Below are 20,321 nucleotides of genomic sequence, written 5' to 3'. Positions count from 1 at the left end.
TATAGGCTAGAGTGTTCTGGAAGGCAGCCTAGTGAGTAATAGTATACCTAGAAGCAAACAATTAGAATGATTAGTACATAAAATGTGGCGCTCTTGCTGGATTAAATTAATGATTATAACAGTCTTATTGGACTGGCAGCTACAGTCTACTCATTGAGTCTTTGAAAGGCTGCCTAGTGAGTAATGGTATACCTGGAAGAAAACAATTGGTATGATTAGTACACACAATATGGCTCTTTTGCTGGATTATAACAGTGATTACAGCAGTGACATTGGATTGGCTGCATTTCTGTATTTATGGAGTTTAAATGTTCAGCTCATCTGTCACAATTTAGTCCACTATCAGTATCAACAGACGACATCCAAATCTTTTTGGGTATATGGTTGGGTATGTATATTTTCTCTTACTTAATACATTTTATTTGTGTGTTATAAATGTTGTTGTCGTTACATTTCATCTTAAGCATTGCAAGTTGCACATCTTTTTATATAATATAATAGTAATATATAATTCACAGAAAGGCAGTAAGTTTAGGTGAACTGAATTGACAGCTGTAAAAAAATTAAAGTTAAAGATTAGAACTGTTTTTTAACCAAATATTCAAATCATTGGTGGTAGGACAGCTGTCATCTGGTGGAAAGACCACTGTCAGAGTAGAAATACACTCAGGCCTCGTACACACGACCAGTTTCCTCGGCAGAATTCAGCTTCCGACCGAGTTTCTGGCTGAATTCTGCCGAGAAACCCGGCCGTGTGTACACTTTCGGCCGAGGAAGCCGACGAGGAGCTCGGCGAGGAGATAGAGAACATGTTCTCTATTTCCTCGTTGTTCTATGGGAGCTCTCGTCCCGCCGAGCTCCTCGGCGGCTTCAGTGCTGAACTGGCCGAGGAACTCGATGTGTTTGGCACGTCGAGTTCCTCGGCCGTGTGTACGAGGCTTCAGTGTTTCTGCCATGCAGTTAATATATGACATCAATGACACCTAAACAGGATTGGATGAGGTCTAATATGCATTCCAGACTTATTAGAAATCACGATAATTATTAAAATGAATAGGATGTGGTTTGCAAACGTGCTTGTGAAAACATATAGAAACCTTTAAGGTAGTGATGCAATGGACCCGAAACTAGTATTATGTCTATAGCCCCAGTTACCCTTTAGACAAAGGTATTCAATCGAATTTTATGGCTCATTGCTGGGCTATAATGAGAAGTTAAGAAAAAATGTAGCCAAACATGAGCAAAAACTGCGACAGAGCTGGAATTTTGAGGGAAGCTTTTTTTGCCAGGATATCTTCATTTTTTTTTCTATAGTCAGCATGATTCATTTTTTCCCCACGTGCCATAATACATATTTGCAGTCAGTCAGCTATTTTGTGCCATGACACTAATGCCCTGTACACACGATCGGTTCATTCGATGAAAACTGTCTGATGGCTTTTTTCATCAGATATCCGATGAAGCTGACTTTCATCAGTGGTGCCTACACACCATCGGTTAAAAAAACGATAGTTTCAGAACGCGGTGACGTAAAACACAACCACGTGCTGAGAAAAATTAAGTTCAATGCTTCTAAGCATGCGTCGACTTGATTCTGAACATGCATGGATTTTTAAACGATGGACGTGCCCACAGACGATCGTTTTTTTCTATTAGTTAGTTAACCATCAGATAATTTTAAAACAAGTTCCTAGATTTTTAACCGATGGATAAATAACCGATGGGGCCCACACACGACCGGTTAGTCTGATGAAAACGGTCCATCAGATCATTTTCATCAGACAAACCGATCGTGTGTACGCGGCATAGGATAGAAGTATAGCAAAAATGTAGCAGCTCTTATTGTAAGGTGAATAGAGGCAACTGTATAAGGATGAATAAATCTACTCTTCTCTTAAACATATTGATGCATTTTCCAATAGCTGTTTACACCTCTATTTTGCATTTATCAGATTTATTTAATTGTGTATGCTTATATTATTAAAAAATAAATATAGCAAGCAGAATAATATGCTGCAAAATGAGAGGCTCCTGGTTTGTGTGTAGGTGTGGGTGCAGCAATAGCAAAAATCAAACAAAAAAAACTTATCTGTTGATCCTGCCAGCAGAACTCCTATTTTTCACACTTCCTTTAATGGGATGACAACACTATTCAACCCAGTGTGAACTTACTCAGCATTGTGGTCACCTTGTGTATAGTGATGTTTTAAATGGAATTAAAGTAGAAGTTTTGCTTTTCCTCCTCCTTTTCCCTTCCTCTACTACTTTTATGCCCTTTACCACGATCATGCTTTAGCCCGACCAAACTCACATCGGAATTCCAAAGGAATTCCATCGGAGGAAAGGAGCACATGTTCTCTATGTAAACTCCAACGAAATTCCTCGGAATATCCGATGGAAAAACTCAGATGGGCATACACACGGTCGGAATTTCCGCAATCGGAAATTACGATCGTGTGTACGAGGCATTAGATGTTTTTTCTTGAAACGGCTACCTTTTTCTCACCCCGTGTGATGTGTCCCAGGAGGCTACTCACGCACGCTCAGTAGAAATCTGACTGTGAAATGCCAGGAAGTCACAACCGGCTTCCCACATCTCTGAATGAAATAGGGTATTCCTTGCAAAGTAAAGGTTATTTTGTTTTACCTCATTTACTAAGCTTAGTGAAAATTCACATCATAAGGTGCTCCGATCATCATCCCCTCCATATCCTTTTACTTCAATACATTTTTATTAGACTTTTATTGTACTTCCACATAGAAACTGAGAAGTTTTAATGAACAAACGGTAGAAAGAAAGATTAATTTGATTAGCAGTTATAGTAGCAGCAGTTGTTCTTCTATGTATTAATTTTCTTTATTTTTTTGTATCCTACAGATCCCTACCTGAATCATGGGGCACCTTGTTCTTTTTGGTTTTATGTTAGGTTTAACCCTTGCATCCCCAGTAAGTAGAAATGATGACTATTAGCAATGGGAATCAGACTTTTTTGGTTCCTTCTACTTCCAAGTTGGTAGCATCACCCATGCAAAAAACTGTTGACTGATTAGACACATGTAATTCAATATGTAGTATCCAATCTTAAATGTACAGCTGCTGCTTTAAAAAGTATCACCAATAATTTTGTAAATGCTGATAAATGTGTAGCAGCTCTATCACCTTACAAAGTGCAATCATTTATTAAATCTAATCTAATAATCACATCAAGTTAAATCTAATTAAAACAATTTGCATGTATATAATGTGCAATCAAATAGGTGCAAACATTAAAAATGATATCATATTACAAGCCATATATATATATATATATATATATATATGTGTACAAATAAAACTTTTGAAAAATATAATACTCAATAATATATCATAAAAAACATCCAGGGTTTAAATATCATATAGATTCAAAGTGTCCAGTGATGTAAACAGTGTCCAAAACTTCCAATTCACAAATGCAAGCAAATCCTCACTCACAAGACTAATCCCGCTCCAAAGTGCAAAAACACTTCTCTACCGTGCATGCTAATAACTCACTAGAGGCATTGACCATATAGGTCTTTTCTCGCTCAAACTCTCCACAAGCTCAGTTCTTAGGATCTCCTCCCTTATCACCCTCCATAGCAACAGGAAGGGGATTCAAATTGACGACCCTAGTGCTGCTGGGCAGAATTGCTAACCTCTTAGCCACTGGGCTGACCAATCCTGTAAAGCTCCAAGAAGGATTCATAAAATTACCAGGTTGCAGGACAGATATGCAAGGTCTTCCTAGAATGGGAGCAGTTCTTTCACATAAAGAATACCATTATCATTCATGTAATGGGGATTTCCAGAAGTAGAGCCCAGAGAAACCACCTGGAGGAGAGCTCAAAAACAGTTGGGAAAGGGTAAAATTATTAACAAAAAGTAATGCCAATCCCTTTGCACACTAGCATTCTTTTTTTGCCCTTGCATAGGATTAGACTACTATCCCTGGCTAGTCTGTCCTATCCATATGCGTGCGCAAGGGGTGTGCCTGGGCACACCCTAATACTGGTGTTAGCAACCTGTCAATGGTGGGCAGGTGCCAGGTAAACCACAATCCTTCCTTGCTGACCCTCAGAACCTGGACAGAAGGGGTGGTGGGGGTGGAATTTAGTGGAACCGATCTGTATTTTCCTCCTGCTGAAAGTAGGCTTCTTCTCCTCTCCCTTTTGTCAACATTCAGCTGCCACAGGAGGAAAATATAGGGGATTGGTACCAATATATGCCACCACGCCACCCCCTCCATTCCCTGTTCCTCTTCCTTCTGTTGCACAGGTCCCCCCGTCCTCCCATTGTTTCAGGATGGAGAGCGGGGAAGAGGCAGGTAAATATGTCAAACTCATATGTTTTGGAGCTTTGGTGTGCACACCCTAATGCAATATCAGTCCAGTCCAGTGAAAATACTAGGTTGAACTGCTTATTTGTAAACTGTTTTACCAGCCATTTGATTTGCAATTTTGTTCAGTATGTCTTGTAATTACACATATCTGCCACATTGCAAAGCTATGCTTTAACTACTTTAATGAATTCAGTTAAAAATTTGTTGTATCCATAATGTTCATAAATTCCACTTACTGCTAAAATACTACAAGATGTTTGCATGGCAATGTACATACAACCTATTTGAAAAGTTGTAATTAAGTTGCACTGTTTGTTTTTATTTACAGGCAGTCCTTACCTGCATAGGCAATTTTTTGGTAAAGGTGAAGTTCACCTTTACCAAGAAAATGCCTATGCAGGTAAAGCGACATGGAGACATTTTGGTGCTTTGACATCCCACTAATTTATCATTAATCTTACAACAATGCATGAACCCCCGAGTCTCTTACCAGCCCACCCCTTACCCACTTAAATGACCCATTTATATTTGCCTTACTAGTGTCACACTACTCTGTTGCTCTGTAAGGCCTCGTACACACGACCGAGTTTCTCGGCAAAAAACAGCAAGAAACTTGCTGGGAGATATTTTTTTGCCGAGGAAACCAGTCGTGTGTACATTTTCGTCGAGGAAACTGTCGAGAAACTCGACGAGCCAAAAAGAGAGCATGTTCTCTATTTCCTTGACGGGAATGGAGAAAATTGGCTTGTCGAGTTCCTCGACAGCCTAACAAGGAACTCGATGAGCATAACGATGTGTTTCGCCCATCGAGTTCCTCGGTCGTGTGTACGAGGCTTCAGAGTGATCACAAATGCTTTATTCTTCCATGATACCTATTCCTAGCATCTGATGCCCAAACATAGGCGGCCAATCAACTGGTCAGAACATTGTGATATAAAGGAAGGGGTTAACATCATCAAGCCTGTGTAAGGTTCAGCACCAACCAGAACAAAGATGCCAAAAGATTTGACACTCAGAGGAATGGATTGGCAGGGATGCACTTAAAAAATTAGTATAAGGGGTCACTGGTTGATCTACTTTGACCTGAATTGGCAAAATAACAGAGTCCCTTTGTCTGTAGACTGAATTTATAAGGAGAAATATCCCCTGGGGTACACACACCACTTGTTGGGAAATGCTTTGCTAAGCTAAAATGTCAATTATTTTCTGAATATGTAAACAAAATCTTTTTTGATTTTTCGAAGACCATAAGACCTCAGGAGCCTGAGAGAGACCAGAAGATAATGAATTTGACTATGGACCCTGGATACATGGAAACATATGAAAATAATTACACAAAACATAGCAAAGTAAAAGCAGGACAAGAAAAAAAACAGCCACAACATGCAGAGAAAGTAAGAATAGACAATAGAAGAGAATCGTCCACCAACGATATTACTGATAACCAAGACAAAACTATCGAAACAATGTTTAATAAAACAAAAGGGGTTGCAGCTGAAATTATAAGTGCCAACCTAAAAAGTCTAAAGCATTTTCATAAAAGAAGTGCTGAATTCTCCAGTGATCAGTATTCGAGTGAACCAAATGACTCCACCACATTTCCTTACCCAGGTGACTCCTCACAGGATACAAGTGAAAATCATGACAGTGCCAGTTTAAATGACCCTAACAATACAGGTTCAAGTGAATGTAGTAATGCTGCGGGATCTTCAGAATCCAGCAATCCTACTGGGTCAAAGAAATCAGATATACTCAGTAGTTCCGAGGAGTTCACCTACAATTATGATTCCCAGGAAACGACTCATGCTGGATCAGATGAGTTAAATGGATCATCTGTTTTAAATGGTATACCAATCCAATCAGATTCAAGTGAACCTGATATGCAGTATAGTATTTTCACAACACCAGATGATGTTTCTGAGAACTCTAATGAATCCGGAGATACCAGCAAGAAAGCTGATGCTGGGCTTTCAAGTGAGTCTCAAAGTGTCAGTAGGTCTAGTGAATCAAATGACCAAAATGATTCGAGTAAATCCAGTAGTTCAAGTGATTCCAGCACTTCCAGTGAATCCTCAGAGCCCATGACTGCCACTACTACAGACAAACTTATCTAAAAAGTGGAATACACAGATAATAAAGATTACCATATGGTGTCACTTTCAACTGTTTATGTTTAAAAGACATGTGTTTGAACTATCATGTCATGATAAAACATGCTTTGCCACAAATCCAAAAGTGTATGTCAAGCTCAGTGGGGATGGATTTGAACTCCTGTTATTTCTTTACCATATGTTGGGGTTCATTAGAGAGATTTGCCTTTACTTCCTGTCTTGCTGATAATGCTTTCACCAGACAGTGAGGAAAAATCTGCAACAGAGAAAAATTAAAATCTGACTAGACATTCGCTACTTGTTTTTTGTATGTTTCTGCATGGGTTGCTGTTGGCAAGTTTCTCTACCAAAACATTGGGTAAATCTCTCTAAAGCAGGTTAAACAAAAAAAAAGATCTCACAGATTCCTGCAACCACACAAGGGATGTGGATGCAGGGATATTCCCTGTTGTGCTGTTGTATTCTGACAGTAGGGACCCACGCCCTGTTAGAATACTGTTCAGCGCTGCAGCGGCTGATTGAATGCAGGTTTTCCAGCATGGCAGTTCAACACAAGTCAATCTAATAATCAGCTTCTGTTGAATGGATGGGGTTACACATAGAATTTCCTACTGAACTGGCCGAATTTCGTTACATGTATGCACAGGTTAAAGGGGTTGCAAAAGTTCGTGTTTTTTGCATCCTATGCATTAAGGTGAAAAAACACCTGCCAATCACGGGCCCCCCAGCCCCCCTTTTACTTACCTGAGACAGTTCACCTGTTTCGCGTGTCCCCGGCGTCCTCTTCTTCGCAGAGTCTCAGCATTGGTTGGATAGATTGATAGCAGCACAGCCAGTGGCTCCCGCTGCTGTCATTCAAATCCAATGACACGTGGGCGGGGCCGATTCATACACTCGGCGGCTATGTACGCCAAGTGTATGACACGGAAGCATGCTGGCAAGATAACCCCCTCAGGAGAGAGCTTCCCAGAGGGGGTTATCTATTGGGGGGAGGAGCCACGGGACCCCAGAACAGGAGAATCGAGGCCACTCTGTGCATAATAATGTTTGTTATTTTAAAAAAAATTAACCTTTACAACCACTTTAATTTAGCCCTAGATAGTTATAAATACTTGAACTTCACAGGGGTTCTAACCCTTCCTCGCTCTAGCCAAAACTCTAAAAGAAAAGCTTTACACTTTAACAGCATTATATTCTCTTAAAAGAATGGCAGTATCGTAGTTTTTTTTTTTCACATTATGTATTGTGAATTTGGCCTCTAAAGTATAACTAAAAGGCTCCTGCATAGCAGTCTAAAAAAATACCAAATCCAGTTACTATGTGACGCACAAACCTTTAACAATAAACAAAAAAATGATTTTACAATTGCTGACTTTCACAAATCCTACTTCATTTGTGTCTTACACACTTCCCTTCCAGACACTGCAGCTTCCAATGGGAGGGCTTCAGCAACAGAGGCAGTGCAGTCCATCCAGAATGTAGTGAACAGGACTAGGTGTGATTGACTATCTGCAAGTATGTAAATCAGCAGTGACATTGCTACAAATCACACCGTTGTGCCAGCAGACACAGCCTACATGACAGTGGCAACTTTAAATTCAGAAGCAATGCTGCCATACCATCACAGAAAGCTGTCAGGATTTACAGGTATTTGTAGGACTTTGCAGGGGGACAAAGAGAAAAATGTAAGTGCAGATGCTATGATAATTAAGTGCTTCAATATTTTTTAGTAGGAGGCCATAGTTCTACATTAATACAAACATTTCTATCAATATGCACTTTGCTAGACATGAACTAACACTTTTATGGAATAGTAGCTGTAGCTTTGATAACATTACATTATAACTAAAAGAGTAGTACTACCAACCAACATATGCTAATTATGTTATGATAAATATTAGCAGTCAGTTTTGTGATTTAATTGAATATAATGTAAGGGCTGAAGTACGGAAACGTGCAGTTATTGCATCTTTCAATAAAACAAAATAAAATGTTGCATTGTGTTTTTTAGCTAAAAACCTACAGTATGTGCTTATTTTTTGTGTCCCTCGAAAGACGCACACTCAGCAATACTCTAAGTTGATACATTATATATATATATATATATATATATATATATATATATATATATATATATATATTTGTTTGCTAAGCATCGTGTTTTTACATACAATTGCCATTTTTTTAATAAAATACTTATTTTTCAACTTTTGTCAATTTTTTTAAAACTGAAAGAAGCGTTTAAAAAAAATTGTGTTTGGTTTTGGTAACAAAGCAAATGCAATAGTGCCCTGTGTCATAACCAAGGCCCTATGGTCATATGTTTAAAACTTTAATTCAACCATACTTTACACCAAATGTAACGTCTTGTACACACGACCGGTTTTCCTGCCAGGAAAACTGCGGGGGGATCTTTTGGCCAGGAAAACGGGGCGTGTGTATGCTTCCTTCAGGAAAACTGACGGGAATCCTGGCGGGAAAATAGAGAACCTGTTCTCTATTTTCCCACCGGGATTCCCGGCGGTTTTAAACCCGGCAGTTTTTCTATGGGTGAAATACTGCGGGGGAGCATACACACAGCCGGGATTTCCCGGCCAAAGCTCTCCCCGCAGTTTTCCCGACGGGAAACCCGGCCGAGTGTGTACACGGGGAAACTTACCGAGCAGGTTCTCGAGTTTCCTCTTGGGATTCCCGGCGGACTGTATACTGCCGGGAATCCCGGTCGTGTGATGTTAAAGTGGTTGGAAACCGTTTTCTACCACTTTTACCTACAGGTAAGCCTATAATAAGGCTTACCTGTAGGTACTGTGAATATCTCCTAAACTTGCACCGTTTAGGAGATATTCACTATATCCGCAAGTGCCCATGACATGTGCTCACTCGTGCTATCTTTAGTAGATGTGCCGCGACCGGCGGCACCCAGGCACATGCGTGGGAGTGATGTCATCACAGCTCTGGCCAATCACAGCGCCGGAAACCGCAAACCCGGAAAAAACTCTGGGAAACATGTCTCCAGTCACAGTGGTGTACAGGGACCGCTGCAACAGCTTCAATCTAAGGTAAGTATTTCATAATGAGCTAGTATGCAATAAATACTAGCTCATTATGCCTTTGTCTTGCAGTTTTTTTTTTGAGAGTTTACAACTACTTTATATTCAGATACTAATTGGCTCTTAAAGAGCTACTGAACTGTGGGAGTTGTGCCAAAAATGGCAAGAAGATGGCAGAGGATTAGTCACCTATAGTGTTGGGCGAATGGCTCGGACAAAACAAAAGTTTGTTCTAGACACCGCCTATTCGCCCATGCGACGAATACCCGAATTTGTGGGGCGCTCAGCGGGATGTACGCTCGCTGAGTGCCCCACAATGCATTGTGCACTTTACAGTGCATTCTAGGACCCTACTTGTATGAAGCCTTGCACCTAACCACTGGTCAGGTGCAAAGCTTTGCCAATTAGGGCACCAGAGCACTGTCAGAGCCCTGATTGGACAAAGTGTAACTAATGTAAATTTAGCAGTACCCCCGTAGGAGCTGCTGAGAATCATTTTGGTTCCTGCCGCTACCCTACTTTTCACAGTTTCAGAACTAAGCGTCCACATTGAAGAAGAGACGTATGCACCAATCACTTAGTCTTGTTTTCAATGCTTTTAATAAATGCAAACTTGCAGTAGTAGAGGGGTGGAGGGTTAGGGGAAGTTCAGATACCTTATTGCAGATCACTGAGGAACTTTAGGATCCATAAGACAGATACCACTTTCTATCAGTGGATTTCTTGCACACCCGGATAGGCCTCTCTGACTGACCTAGCAGCAGGTATGATGCACGAACAAAGTCTCTGCCACAGACTTAGAAATATATCGAAACTGCTGGATAATCCTCTGCCATCGGATTGTGTGACCAGTAGTAGGTAGATTGAAGCACAGCTACACAGTACCAGAGCCTTTAAGCCATCCGGCAGTACTGTGAGGGTAAATTGGTTTAGGCGCGTCCTCCAAATGAGTCATCAGGCTCTTCTTGAAAATTCAGCCTTCCGCTTGGTTCTCTCCAAGAAAAGTCCTCCCCTGGATGTTCCTAGTTGCTTGGCTTCTTCCCGCAGGCAAGACAGCACAGGACCACCTCTGGACTAGTAGGCCTCTCAGTCAGACTTCTGGGCCTACATATATTACCACATCCTTGAGCCAGCAGGACCCGAGGCAGAAGAGAAAGATTGTCACATACTTTAGGCCAGGAGGGCCATGAGGTCAGAGAGAGCGAATAACATGGCTTCTGTCACTTAAATATCCTCTCCCGGAATGCCCAGCTACAAAGAAGCTCCTGATTGGGCTGTTTTCTGGGAAAGAATGGCCAATACACTTAGCTTGCTGTATTTCTTACATTGGCCTGTGATGACAACAACACCTACTGGCAACAGTGAGAAATGCACACAACACAGCTAAACTGGAACAGATAATTTAGCTTTGAAATATAATTTCTGAACTATTTACAATTCAGAACAACACTAAATTTACATTGTAGCGTCTATTCATTAGGAGCAGGGCGCTACATTAATGTGAAAGTTTTTCAGCGCTGCTAATGCTATCATTTCATTGTAGCATTTGTGTGAGGTCATAAAGTACAGCCTTTTCTCCAGTAAGTAGGCAAGTACAGTAGAACCATTAACAAATCTTCCTATAAATCTCATGAAACTAGAAGTCAGAGGAAGCAGTGCATTAAATAATAGCAATCTTCAAATATATAGCACGGGAGTGTGTAGGAACAGGGGGTCCTTTGAAATGTTTCAGAATTCAAGACAAAAGGTAAATCTTCCAGGGCACTATTTGGGCACAATGACCAATTCTAAATGTTCCCTTTTAGCCTATTTTAAAAAGAACCTGAACTGTAAAAGCTGCACCCAACATAGGAAGCAGAGGACAAATGGCTAGTTACCAGAATTGCCCTCTGCAGCTGATCTTTTCCCCAATACTGGCTGTATTGTTCTGCACTGTATCTCTGTGTGGAGATTGTAATTTAGGTAGAGGAACATGGTTTTGCTTCTGCCTGTTAGGACCCGTACACACGACCAAACATGTATGCTGAAACTGGTCCGCGGGCCTGTTTCAGCATACATGTTTGGTCGTGTGTAGGCGCGAGCGGGCCGAATTCCAGCAAACATTTGCCCGCCGGGCCTTTTCCCAGTGGGCAAATATTCCTGGACGTATTTTAAAACCGTCCGCTGGAATCCTGCCCGCTCGGACATGTACGGTCGTCAGTACAGACCTACCGTACATGTCCGATCGCCCGCCGTCCCTCGCATGCGTCGAATGACTTCGACGCATGCGTGGAAGCCTTTAAAAGGCAGGCCCGCCCACGTCGCCGCGTCATCGTCGCGGCGACGACGCGGACACGCCCCGAGTAGTGTTTACGCGCGGACTTCTGTACGATGGTTAGTACAACCATCGTACAGAAGCCCTCTGGCAGGCATGTACGGTGAAAACGGTCCGACGAACCGGTTTCACCGTACATGTTTGCTTGTGAGTACCCGGCCTTAGAGATGTTCCCTTGTGGGGTGGGGAATTGACCAGGAAGCAGCAGGAGAAGTGGAGATAATGAGGCAACAGCGCCTTGCATTAGAGGTCTTCTGGTCTTCTCTACAGCAAGCCTTCAGGAGCAACAATTTTTTTTTAAAATTGCCAAATTCCTAATTAATAACATGCATGGGGAATGCCCCTAACCTGCCTGTGCAGTGTAGCATCTGACGATGTATACAACCTACCACAGCAAAACTGACAATAACAACGAAAATAATGTTGTTTAACCACTGCAAGGTTTTACCCCCTTCCTGACCAAAGCACTTTTTACAATTTGGCACTGCGTTGTTTTAACTGGTAACTGCGCAGTCAACAATGCTGTACCCAAACAAAATTTGCGTCCTTTTTTTTACCACAAAAAGAGCTTTCTCACCTCTGTGGTCTTTATTTTTTGCGCTATAAACAAAAAAGAGCAACAATTTGGAAATTTTGAAAAGACAATAATTTAAACTTTTTGCTATAATAAATATCCCCAAAAATGTTTTAAAAAAAAAATTCTTCAACTCTGCCAGCTCTTAAAGGAAACCCTGTACCTCGTTCAGGCGAGCCATTTTGCCCCCAAAAATAGACATGAGCCTACTAGTTAAATTACTAGTTAATGACAGTTTTGTACACAAAGTGGCTGGGGATTCCCTTCATCCATACCAGACACATATCCTTGATGAGGGTCTGATATAGATGTTAATGGGGGACCACACACCAAAGAAAAGGCAGCTGGGTTCCCTGTAAAAATACATACCACTCCCTTATATAGATGTTAATGGGGGACCACACACCAAAGAAAAGGCAGCTGGGTTCCCTGTAAAAATACACACCACTCCCCCTTTTTTTTTAAAGCATGTGGTCCCCCCAAAATGTATACTAGACTATTATCCAACCAGGCAAAAACAGGATGGATAAGAGCGTGCAGCCCCCTTCTGAACCATGGCTTCAACATGGGGGGGTGGGAGGTACCTTTTTGTACCCAAGTTGATGAGGAAAAGGACCTCTTCCTCATAACCTAGCCAGGTGCAGGGGGCTTATTAGAATATTGAAGCCACCCTTAAAGCCAGTAAGATCATAGATAAATGATTTTATCAAAGGCAGCCTGCATATTTATCTGACAGGTATCCTTTAAAGAAAGCATAAAATGCAATGAAAAGCATCTTTTGCTACTATTTATGAATATTAAAGCCTGGATGGCTAGCACAATGTCTTCCTTTTTTCTATACACGTTTAAAAGAAATTATAAGAAAATAAAGAAACAAATAAGTGTTAGTTGTGAAAAAGTGCTTCCTTAAAATAGTTCTGGGGGGAATGTTAGATGAAAGGCTTTTCAGTGCACTCTGCTATACTCTGCAACATCATTATATGTTGGCATGAGTGACCAAACCCTTCCAGTAAACTTAGACCTTCAATTATAGTCGGCGAAACAAACATGTTGGCATTGCAGGGACATTTTTTGTAAACTGTGTGGCCATAGTAAGTGTTGACATTACAGGTTCTTATGGTGAGAATACGCTTAGTGATGTCACCCCTGTGGTCTGATTGGCTGGATAAGAACAAGGAGGGAGTTTATATTGCAACATTTTTCACAAATTGAGCAGACTAAATCTGTGCTCTTCACTCTAAACTTGAGAACTCATTGAAAAAAGGTAAGAAGAGCCTTAATTCTGTTACACTGTGCTTTTTCGCTTTTCTATCTCCTTCCATTTGGTGTTTTATTGGGCTTTGGTCAATAAAAGTTATGTTTGGCCTCAGAATATAAAATTCAGATTGGAAAAGATATTGCAAGGACTGTGGAGATGAGTTTCTTAAGCAGTGATTTTAATTTTGGCTCAGAGAAACTGTGCTTGTCTCAAACAACCTGACTCAGGCCCCTTACACACGACCGAGGAACTCGACGTGCCAAACACATCAAGTTCCTCGTCGAGTTCAGTGTGGAAGCCGCCGAGGAAATCGGCGGGCCGACTTTTGCCATTGAACAACGAGGAAATAGAGAACATGTTCTCTATTTCCTCGCCGAGGTCCTCGTCGGCTTCCTCGGCCGAAAGTGTACACACGGCCGGGTTTCTCGGCAGAATTCAGCTCTGAACCGAGTTTCTGGCTAAATTCTGCCGAGAAACTCGGTCGTGTGTACGGGGCCTGAGATTGAATAACTGAAGTAATACAGGCCACACAACTAAATCAAAACTCCTTTCTTGGTAAAGCAGCTCTGAAAGGTACCTATGCACAATTCATTTAGGTGGAGGTTTACACATGATTTAACCCATCAAATATTTATTTTTTACTAGACTATAACCGTAAGCGCTTGCTTTCTTTGGACTCAGCATGTAGAACAACACGTAATCTGCTAACTCAGTTAATTTGATTTGTCTCCCTGTCCAATTTGGTGCTTTAAGTTAAGATAATCTGGTTTACCATCACACTATTTATCATACAGGGCCTTATTTAATTAAGGGTTCTTATTGTTATTTCTTAAGTACTGTAACCCAGTGCAACCAATCAGAATGATGAATCACTGAAGAAGATAGACCAATAAAAAGTAGATTCTGTTGGGTTCTTGTTAATGTAAGGACTTATAATTAGCACATAGGATTAAGAATGTTGTATTGAATAAGGCTGTTCATATTGGAAAGCAAGTTCTAACATGAATCTCAGTTGTTCATGTATGGGGTACCCTTACACAGTCTATGGCGTCTAAAACTACAGTAAACTCTTTAGTTGGAAGTGCATGATGGGCTTGTAGTTTTTCAACAGTCAGCCAAGTCACCAGTCTTCTAAGCCCAATTGCATTTTGTGGAAAAGGATATGCAGCTTATGGTTCTCACAACAATCTTAGAAAAAGCATGGTCCAATGTAATCAGATATGAAGTTCAGGTTTACCATTCTTACAAAAGGCATTGAGAGTGCTTAAAGGTTATATGGGTATCAGTGAAATCAGTGGGCTTACATTTGATAAACAGGACTCATCAAATTAAAATACATTTAAAAAAAATTGCACTTAGATTGTTTAATATTGTTTGAACTGAATTCACTTAAAGAGATATTTTACTTTCACCTATGTTTTTTTAAATATCCAATCAGGTTTAGAGTAATTTAAACAAAATATATGTTTTTTTCTGATTGGGCATTTGAAGTGTATGCACTTCAAATTATATACTTTGGTGAACGGCTGTGACAAACTTAAACTTGCAGGGAAAAAAGCAAGCAAGACTTCATTTTTGACATGTGGACTAATGCAGATATAGTTCTGATCTAGAATGGTATATTTAATAGGCCCAAATTATTAAGGCCATAAGCTTGCTGACATTAGGCCATAAGGCCAACATTGTTGTTTGATACAGCAGGCATAGCTTACTTATACTTTGCTAAAACTAATTATAAGGTGAAAACAGTGGGTCATTTTAATTTTTTTTTTTTTTTGGATAGAGTCAGGAAAGTATTCAACACCTCTCAGGTTTTTATTGCTGTCTCTGTCCCCACTATGGAGAATCACTCTCTCAATTTGTCCTGGTCAACATTGGCAGCAGGGCTGAAAGTTTTAAAAAAACGTTCTTTTTTTTTTTACACCAGAACAGGAATAAAAGGTAAATCTCCAATTAAGACACTTATTCTGGCGACAACTGTTCCAGAGGGACTTTCATTCACTTTGAAGAAATTTCTTCTCACTTCCTGTTGTATTTACAGGACAGGAAGTGAAAGGAAATCCCCCCAATGTAACAAAGCTAGCAACAAAAAAAGAAGAGGGTTTTACCTATTCTATACTCCATCCAAAATAAAAATGTTTATTGAATACTGAAATTAATATCATTAGTACTACGGTAAAACCTTGGTTTGTGAGCATAATTTGTTCCAAAAACATGCTTGTAATCCAAAGCACTTGTATACCAAAGCATTTTTTTTACAGGGTATAAAAGAGAGGCACCTCTAAGTGTAGCAGAAAGTTGCTAAATGCTGTACCTTCATTAAATGTAACCATATTGCTACACTTAGGGGCTCCTCTCTTCTTTCTTATACTGAGTTGTGACATGACTCTACTCTTATATCAAGACATTGCTTGTATATCAAGGCAAAATGTATTAAAAAATTGATTGTCTTGCAAAACGCTCTCAAACCAAGTTACTCTTAAACCAAGGTTTTACTGTATTTTTTAATGAAAATTAACTGTATATTTGTTGTTCAATGTTGAAGAATATATTCTTCAGTTAAAATATTGACAATTTTGATTTTGATCAGATACATAAAATCAGATTTTATTACATTTTTACAACTTTTGTTTCCATCCATCACATTTTAAAACCAAAACATATCAAACTAACATTCCAGGTTCTACAGATATTTCACTGAAGTAATAACGTTATATCATTTGGTGCCCACGTCACATTTTGCCTAACTATATTACAGCTTGATATATGTTTAACAAATTATATTTACTGTTTTGCCATACCAATGCTTTTATAAAATTTCTATTTACCTTTAAACAATGACATTTTTATTTTATTTTTTCTTTGTTGTCAATTGGTCACTTGAAGCCCATCCCAAAGATCTTCAACTGTTGTTTGTGTATTTTTATCAAAAATACTCCTTAAATTGTATCATTTTATTGACAATCTATAAAATATATTTTTCAAACAATCCCAAATATTTGATTGTGTGCTTAAAAACTGTACTGTAAGTTTGGTTTACCAGGTATACAATGGACATGACATTGGCAGAATAAAAATAGTTGTAAACCCTTAATTTTTTGAATGGGCCCCCACAACTTCCTTGTATGCCCCAAAAGCTTAAAAAAATCACAGTTTTTATCTCATTTTTTGTATTATTTCTCCCCATCATGGGACTGCAATCCCCCTGCACTGGCAAACACAGGGTGGCCAGTGGGTGCATGCATTCTCTTCTAGCGCTGTCATTCATGACGTGCATGCATTACAAGAAGGGGAAATGGAAGGCAGAACTGAGTGGGGAAGAGTGGAGCTTGCTGGCCAGGGAGAACAGGGAACCCTTGTTCATAAGAAAGCATGTGACATGCATGCATCACAAAAAAAGGGGAAATGAGAGGCAGGGCTAAATGGGGAAGAGCAGAGTTGATTGGCTGGGTTTAACAGGGACATAGAACTGTCAGTGAGCAGCCAAATTCAGCTGTGCAAATCATTCATTGTTGAGAGAGAAGGGCTCCTGAATTAATTTTCTAATAAGCTATTTATAAAAATTAAAAAGTTGATAATACAAAAGTGGATAATACAAAAGTTGATGTCAGAAATCATAGAAATCTAAGGGAGACTATCATTTTTGCCTGGACTGCCACATTAACCCTAGGATATAAATACATTGTATAGCCAAATATGATCTATTGTGAAAAATTTTTACACAGTAATTAACAAATTATGGTTTGTAATTCAAGTGTTTTAAATATATTTAGTATTCAACTTTGTATATTGCATCAGCTATGAACACTCTCCCCAAACACAAATAGCAGAGGTGACATCTTGGAAAATATGTTTCTAAATCATTTACACTGAACCAGAAAAGGAAAACAAGCATTCTGTGTGATTATTATATCTAAACACTTCTAAAACAGGCATACATGAATTAATTTATTAAACTGGAGAGTGCAGAATCTGGTGCAGCTCTGCATTGAAACCAATAAGCTTCCAGGCTGTTTGCCAAAGCTTAGTTGAACAAGCTGAAGTTAGAAGCTAATTGGCTACCATGCACAATTGCATCAGATTTTCGCATTCTCCAGTTTTAGTAAATCAATCCCATTGTGTTAAAATTATTATATTTTATGTTTATTGTTTTTTTAATTATTATTATTATATACCAATGTATATCATAATTAAACACACCAGTGTAGGTTCTGATCCACCTGTTGCTTTCAGAATCAAGCCTAAGCTCCAACTAGTTAACTCTTAACTGTTTGTACCTAAAGCGAAGGGTTGTGTAATATTTCAGCTATAGGTGGAACCTGGTAAGCCAAGCCAGTCCCTAGCTTTGTATATGTTTTAGACACTTAATCAGTGAGATATATGTCCTATTTTTTGCACTTTCAACTTGGGAGATTTGGGTGTCTGTGCCTACCCTTTGTTCAAGCTCCTTCAGCTGCTTTCTCCATATAAAATACATTTTTAAAAATCCACAAGAACAGAAAGAGTTGGAACCCCCGGCCTCATAACCCATGCTCATACATCTCACATATAGCATACCAAAGAGAAGAAATAGTCAGGGGATTTAGTTCTCCACAATTTACCAAAAACTGAAACATGAGTTTTGAGTGGATTGATCTTTTAACATGTTAAACTTATCCCTTTAAAGTAAAAAAAAAAATAAGACCCTGTCATTACTTTAAGCATTTTCAGCTAAGCTGGCTGTTAAAGAGTAGGGTAAGTACATACATGGCAGTCTATGTTGGTCACATTGCTGATCTTTAACTGTTGCAAGTATCTGACATCTCCGGGTGTGTCAAATAACCTGTTCCTCCACTGGACTGCACTGTGGTTTCTTCTACTGGCTCCTATGTTCTGTCCTTAAGTGACATCTCCCTGTTGCACTTAGTCACTAGGAGCTAAGCCTAACATTACCTCCTCATCTATTTTGCATAAACACCTCATCCTCATCGTTTGCATGCAGGTCCAAAACCAATACCTCATTGGCCCTCTACAGCCAGAACAAACTGACCCACATTTTCCTTTTTCAAACAGCTTAATTTAGTTTATTTTAAACAGAACGAGTTTAGCTGAGCTTGGTTGGTCCGTGTTTTAAATATGAACCATGGCCATAATAGTAAGAACTGTCCATATGCACATACTCCTCAAACAGTATATCAAAATTGCATGAAAGCTTTTTCCATCTAAGGCCTCGTACACACAGACTTTTTCCATCGGAAATTCCGACCGTGTGTATGCCCATCGGAGAAATTCCATTGAATAATGTTGATGAATTCCATCGGAGATTACATAGAGAACATGTTCTCTTTTCCTCCGATGGAATTCCGTCGGAATTCCGATTTGAATTTGGTCGGACAAAGGTCCGATTGTGTGTACAGGGCACCACAGGTATAAAATAATGAAGTTTCTGTGTCAGTGCAACATAGGGGTAAGAATGTGTCACACAATTCTAGCAGATACATATAGTTCGAAGACACACAATTTGAAAGCTATACTGTAATGACACCATTACTATCACAACAATACCAAAAAAGTTGTCTCCAAAAAGGATACATCTGTTACAAAGGTAATTCTACGAATATAAAATCAAAGAATGATATAAGTTTAATTAGAAGTGTGCTGTGTGATTATGCCCATGTATAGTCCAATAAGCATACAGATGACACAGGAAGATGCACGCTTCCTGTAAATAGACTAGAGTTGTCATCCTACTTGCTGTGTCAGGAGTGTGTTTGGAAATCCACTTATAAATGTAACCCCATATTATATGCTCTCATTCTAGCATTTCTACTATTCCCTAGACATTTGTATACCTATAATGTGTTAAAGAAAAACAAAAATTAATGATATACATTTTATACATTTTCAGCAGGAAAATGAAGACAGCCCTTATATTCATTGTTCTTTGGAGTTTGAGCAGTGCATTTTATGTAAGTATGACATAAAATGTTATATTTGTAACATTTCACAATTTATTATTTTTTTGTACTTTCTCAGTTATTATTTTTAAATATCATAATCCGGCCTAAAAACTTTAGCAGTTTTAATCTATGTGTCTTGGCAACCATTGTCACTGGAATGTAAAGTGAGGAAAAATACAAAACTTTGAGTTGTTACCAGAACAGGAATAAACTGGAAAAATTCCCATGTTGGACGCCTGTTTCAGTGAAAACTGTGTAAGGCCCCATACACACGTCCGAGGAACTCGACGGGCAAAACTCATCGTTTTGCTCGTCGAGTTCTGTGTGAAGCCGCCAAGGATCTCGGCGAGCCAACTTTCCTCATTGAACAACGAGGAAATAGAGAACATGTTCTCTATTTGGCTTGACGAGGAACTCGTTGGCTTCCTCGGCCGAAAGTGTACACACGCCGGGTTTCTCGGCAGAATTCAGCTCCGATCGAGTTTCTGGCTGAATTCTGCCGAGAAACTCGGTCGTGTGTACGGGGCCTAAGAGGATTTGTCTCATTTTGGAGAGATTTCTTGGCAATTCCTGTTGTGTCTAAAGGACAACAAGTAATGAGAAACTTCTTAGGCCGCGTACACACGGTCGGTCCAAACCGATGAAAACGGCCTGAAGGCCAGTTTCATCGGTCCAAACCGACCGTGTGTACGGCCGAATCGGTCTGTTGTCCTTCGG

General features: G+C 39.7%; 2 protein-coding genes across 3 annotated transcripts in view; both read left to right on the top strand.

Annotated features, from left to right (window-relative positions):
* Positions 1 to 302: 302 nt before the first annotated feature.
* LOC120924961 (suppressor protein SRP40-like) lies at positions 303 to 6,729 on the top strand. The gene is made up of 3 exons (XM_040335896.1): positions 303 to 388; positions 2,879 to 2,947; positions 5,603 to 6,729. The coding sequence occupies exons 2-3, from the start codon at positions 2,894 to 2,896 to the stop codon at positions 6,470 to 6,472; spliced, it is 924 nt and encodes a 307-aa protein (XP_040191830.1). The 5' UTR covers positions 303 to 388; positions 2,879 to 2,893; the 3' UTR covers positions 6,473 to 6,729.
* Positions 6,730 to 13,565: 6,836 nt separating this feature from the next.
* The window catches only part of LOC120915387 (bone sialoprotein 2-like), a 55,322-nt gene continuing 48,566 nt past the window's right edge, over positions 13,566 to 20,321 (top strand). For both annotated transcript variants that reach the window (XM_040325854.1, XM_040325844.1), the window contains exons 1-2: positions 13,566 to 13,671; positions 19,553 to 19,613. In XM_040325854.1, the coding sequence (XP_040181788.1) occupies positions 19,560 to 19,613 (54 nt within the window). In that variant the 5' untranslated portion in view covers positions 13,566 to 13,671; positions 19,553 to 19,559. The remainder of the gene's footprint in view (positions 13,672 to 19,552; positions 19,614 to 20,321) is intronic.

Source organism: Rana temporaria, chromosome 1 (assembly GCF_905171775.1).
Source record: "Rana temporaria chromosome 1, aRanTem1.1, whole genome shotgun sequence".
NCBI lineage: Eukaryota > Metazoa > Chordata > Amphibia > Anura > Ranidae > Rana > Rana temporaria.
Note: the sequence above shows the minus strand (reverse complement) of the source record. Positions and strands in the feature narration are given on the sequence as shown.

Coding starts and splice junctions, on each gene's coding strand:
- LOC120924961 (XM_040335896.1), top strand. CDS start 2,894: ATGGGGCACCTTGTTCTTTTTGGTTTTATGTTAGGTTTAACCCTTGCA. Junction 2,948..5,602: donor GTTTAACCCTTGCATCCCCA/GTAAGTAGAAAT, acceptor GATTTTTCGAAG/ACCATAAGACCTCAGGAGCC.